Genomic DNA, 4,624 nt, shown 5'->3' with positions numbered 1-4,624 from the left:
AAAGTTAATGATATTTTCTTCATAAATCTTATGTATCTATCACATGGTAGTTACATTTTCTTCCAAAATCCAACTTGAAACAATGTATGCATTTTGTAATGCACGCCTTCCATTTCATGATGTAGCAAGGTATCAACACTTGATAGGCAGGCATTCCAAGTGTGTCGGAATGTCATACATTAACTCAACACTAACTGAATCGTGCAACCTGCTATCAATAAGCTGTAGTTTGAAAATCAGATTGGTTGAGCAATCTTATCCTTTGATTCGCAGACAATGTTTGTCGAAATAGGATCATTGGATATTTTTCATTTTAACCATCTAATTGATATCTTTTCTTTTTTTTTTCTTTTTTTTTTTTTTTCTTTTTTTTCTTTCTTTCTCAAAAAGTGGGCTCATGCCACCAATTCTTTAACCACAGAAATTTACAGATCTTCGGGTGGGTCCCAAGAAAAAGAGATGGGCCTCACCTATCATGTACCTCCTCATAGAGCTAAATACAGAAAGAAAACTCTAAATGGACAGAGAAGCAACCGAATGCTACCTGGAATGAGCCAAAAGGCCAGTGGGACAACGCTAGGAAAAAAATGCAAAAACAACTAAGATCAAGGATTTTTGAGAGTCCCTAAACCTGTTTTGTCAAGAACAAGCAATCCCCTAACTAACCTCGTTAGGAGAGTGCGGGAATGAAAGATCGTTTCTGGGCACCCTTCGCTAGCTATTCTTGCCAATGCATCGGCCACCGAATTCCCTTCTCGATAGATGTGGCTAAAGGAAAGACTGAGCCTCCGCCTAATTTGGTGAATTGCACCTATGATGTGCCAAATATTCTAGGGAGTGGGGGCTAAAGGATCCGTAGCCAATGTTGCTATGAGCTTGGAATTTGATTCCACTACAATATTGGTTAACCCAAGGTTGGAGCAAATGATCAATCCATCCAACATGGCCTGAGCTTCCACAAAATTGTTTAAAGTTACCCCGTAACTTTTCGAGAATGTAAAGATGAACCAGCCGTGGCAATCCCTACAGACACCCCCACCACCGCTTTGGCCCGGATTACCTCTCGAAGAACCGTCTGTGTTGAGCTTCAGCCACTCTGATGGAGGCTTGGCCCAAGTGACACGATTAGGCTTTCTTCCTTCAGACGGAGAGGGAATGTTAATATTGAGAAGCTAGAGGGTGATGGATTCAGACAGGGATCTCTTGTCAAGGGCATTAATGGAGGGGGCGATCTCTCTCAGCCAACCTGCAACTTTATGGATGATCGAGATAGCCGCCATAATTTTACCCTCAAACCGGGTCGAATTTCTACTTAGCCAAATTTCCCAAGTGATAAAGGAGGGGGTAAAATCAATGAGCATCTTAAACCTGGATTTCGAATTAGCCTTAGCTGTCCATCGCTGTAATCTATGAAGAAGAGGTTGGTTTTGGATGAAAGGAATACCAAACAGCTTGTAGAAAAAGCTCCAAACTGACCTTGCTATGCGACCTTGACAGAACAGGTGTTCAGCATCCTCCAGAGCATGTGCAAGCTGGCTTGAAACAGAGAGAGGTTGTTAATCGATACCATTCCTGGACGCCGGGCGATCAGCATGAAGGCTGGCTGAGCCATTGGTCAGGTCTCATGGGGCCCGAGAGGAGAGAGATGAAAGGTGTTGAGGAGGGAGGAATGTGTACGAGTGATCTGAGTATAGCATTCACATTTCGTCGCCATGGGAATGCGAACCTGTAAGTGCAAACACTTCAAATTTAAGAGAGCCAAGTCTAATCCATTAGTTGTTTTGCTTGACAAAGCATGATGATCACATATGAGACGCACTTGGATCAATAGAGATGATCTGGGCCATAAATTTAGGAAAATCTTAAGATCTAATTAGTGGTCTTAAAATGAATGGATGGAAGCGCTTCCTTGCTATTCTTAAATGGCGGGAAGTGCTCCCTTGCTAATTTGAAAGAGTTCCTTAAAGATTACCAAACGACCTCAGGTCAGGCCATCAACCTTCATAAAAGCTCATTCTTCACTTCCTCAAAACTCCCGGTTTCTAGAGTTAGGGCGATTGAGCAATACTTGGGCATATCTAAGGCCACTTCCCACCTGCTATATCTAGGCGTTCCAATGGTGGTAGGTAGAAATAAAACCAGCTATTTCCAACTGCTTCTTGACAAGATAGAAAGTGGTATTAGTGGGTGGCGGGCTCGAGTGCTTTCGCAGGCAGGTCGACTAGTTTTGGTAAATCATGTCCTAGGCAGCATCCCCATCCACACAATAGTAGCCACTCACATTTGTGCCCAAATTATGAACTCTCTGGAATAGTGATTTGCAGACTTTTTATGGGGTTGGGCAGATGGAAAAAAGAGATTGCATTGGCGGAATTGGAAACTTGTGGCTTCTACTAAGCAAGAAGGCCGACTTGGGGTTCGCAAGTTGTCGGAATCAATGGAGGCTTTTTGTATAAAGATGGCATGGTCCATTCGGTTTAATGATAGGCATAACCTATGGGATGTTTTCATGGCTTCAAAATATAGGCAGGACTTGGCGGTTACTCCATCACCATGGCTTTCTCCTGCTCCATCCCCGATGTGGAAGAAAATTTGTGCTTTATTTTCCTTCCCGGAGTCTGTCGTGTAGTGAAAGCTCGGCGCTGGCATCTGCAATCTTTGGAATGTGAACTGGTCGGGCCTTGGCCCCCTTAGCAACTTTGTTTTAGAGCCCATTCCTGCACCTCTGCGTGATCTTCAGGTCAGGACTTCCTGGGTGCATTAGGCCCCCTTGTTCCCTCTGCAGTTCTTCTACTACTGCCACAGGATGTCATTAATCATATTTTCCACCAAGGCTTTTGCATTGCTGAGGGGCCAGAGATTCCTGTCTGGCCTTTTACCCCATCAGGGAACTTCATGGTATCCTTGGCATGGACTGCTAGTAGAATTTCTAGGGAGAGAAAAGGCTGGGCGAACTGGGTGTGGCACACTAAGATGCCCCCGAGGATATCAATTTTCCTTTGGAAGGTTCTCAATGGAGCTATCCCGGTGGATGCGGCTGTCCAGAATAGGGGCGTCCATCTCATGTCCAGATGTGAATGCTGCAGTTCTGACTCCTCTAGTGGTTCAGCAATTGAGACCATACATCGCCTGTTTCTCGAAGGTGATATGGCTAAAGTAGCCTGGCTATGATTAGGCAACAAATTCAAGATCATAGGGTTCCCACCATCTGATCAGTTCGAAACTCTATACGTGGCCTGAGGACCATAAATTAACCGTACATGTCGAATTTCATCTGTTCAGTCCTTGTGGAAGTGTCCCAACGGATGGATTAGCCTCTTAAATCCTGATTTAGGGCCCGCCTGATACCTAGATATGCTCCAATTATGGTCCCAACTATTAAAATGATCTGAGAAAAGAGATGGATGGAACGGATTTCTCACAACCATCACAATGGAGCCACATGTACATCGCACGAACACAAGTGCATGCGCACTCAGCGTACACTGGACCGAGATTCTCGGTCAAAGTCGGATTTGACCGACTCCTTACGCAAAACGGCAAGTGCCGTTACAGTGAAGATCCGCACCAACGTCGGTTCTGCTTGTGGGCCCCACACATCATGCATAGCATCAATCGGGACCGTCCGTTGTGTGCGTAGGTGGGGTATTTACCTCACCAAGGCGGCCTTTTGAGACCATGTGAAATGTTGCAGAATCCTAACCGTTAAAGGCACGATAGACGGTGGAAGAGAAACTCGGTGGACCACATCAACGGACGGCCAAAAACCTTTCGTTCCCGACCGAAATTCCGAGAGCAATCTAGTGGACGGCTTGGATTTTCATTTGAATCTGAGTATGGACCCCACCAGCGTCACAGCGTAATGAAAACGCGGTCCCTGTTTTCGCGTCCAGGTGCAAGCCGACTTTTGCGGGCTGTTACACGATTTCGGTGTCGATCAAAACCATGATCCGGACCATCCAGATGATAGGTAAGGGGATTTTGTCTGTCCCCATGCTGACAGATGGGATCGAAAGTGAATCAGTGGACAACAATCAGCATCCGATCGTCCCTGTGTAAAAACAGGATGCGCAGGAATGAAATCCAACTCCTGGTTGGAATATGACTTGTGCGAATTCTCTTTATAAATAACATCTCTCCATTCGACTGAGGGGGTATCCTGGCGCATGTGGAAGAAGGAAGAGGAGGACTTGAGCTTGATTGGCGACGAAGGAAGAGAAACGGAGAGAGAAGGGTGAGCAGGAGCAAAGAAGAAAGAAAGAGGAGATCAAGCTGGAGTCGTGGGCTGCTGGATCACGAGCAGGGTTGCGGTCTCGGCTTTGAAGAAAGAGGAGAAAACGTGGAGGTGGCTTGGGCTGCTGGAATGTGCAAACACTAAGGGTTTTCTTCTTTCCTTTTCTTTGTGTTCCGTTTTTTTCTTTTCACTTGTATTAGTTTCAGGCCATTCATGTGTGGCTAATCCTCTTAGCTAGGGCTAAGAGGTGAAGCCTGTAGCGAGATGGGAGAGTCTAATTCTATGCAGTTAATTTAAATTTCTGAACTGAGTTTAAGTTGATTATTCAAGGAATAGTTTTCTTAGTCTTTAATGGTCTGTTGTGACTGAAATTACAATGGGTTTGCCATG

The 4,624-nt window shown here is 45.2% G+C and overlaps 1 protein-coding gene across 1 annotated transcript; it reads left to right on the top strand.

Annotated features, from left to right (window-relative positions):
* The first annotated feature begins 1,891 nt into the window (after positions 1–1,891).
* On the top strand, positions 1,892–3,171 carry LOC131254349 (uncharacterized). The gene is made up of 3 exons (XM_058255337.1): positions 1,892–2,216; positions 2,325–2,594; positions 2,741–3,171. The coding sequence occupies exons 1-3, from the start codon at positions 1,892–1,894 to the stop codon at positions 3,169–3,171; spliced, it is 1,026 nt and encodes a 341-aa protein (XP_058111320.1).
* Positions 3,172–4,624: the final 1,453 nt, after the last annotated feature.

Source organism: Magnolia sinica, chromosome 8, assembly GCF_029962835.1.
Source record: "Magnolia sinica isolate HGM2019 chromosome 8, MsV1, whole genome shotgun sequence".
Taxonomy (NCBI): Eukaryota; Viridiplantae; Streptophyta; class Magnoliopsida; order Magnoliales; family Magnoliaceae; genus Magnolia; species Magnolia sinica.
This window is presented reverse-complemented; position numbering and strand designations above follow the sequence as displayed.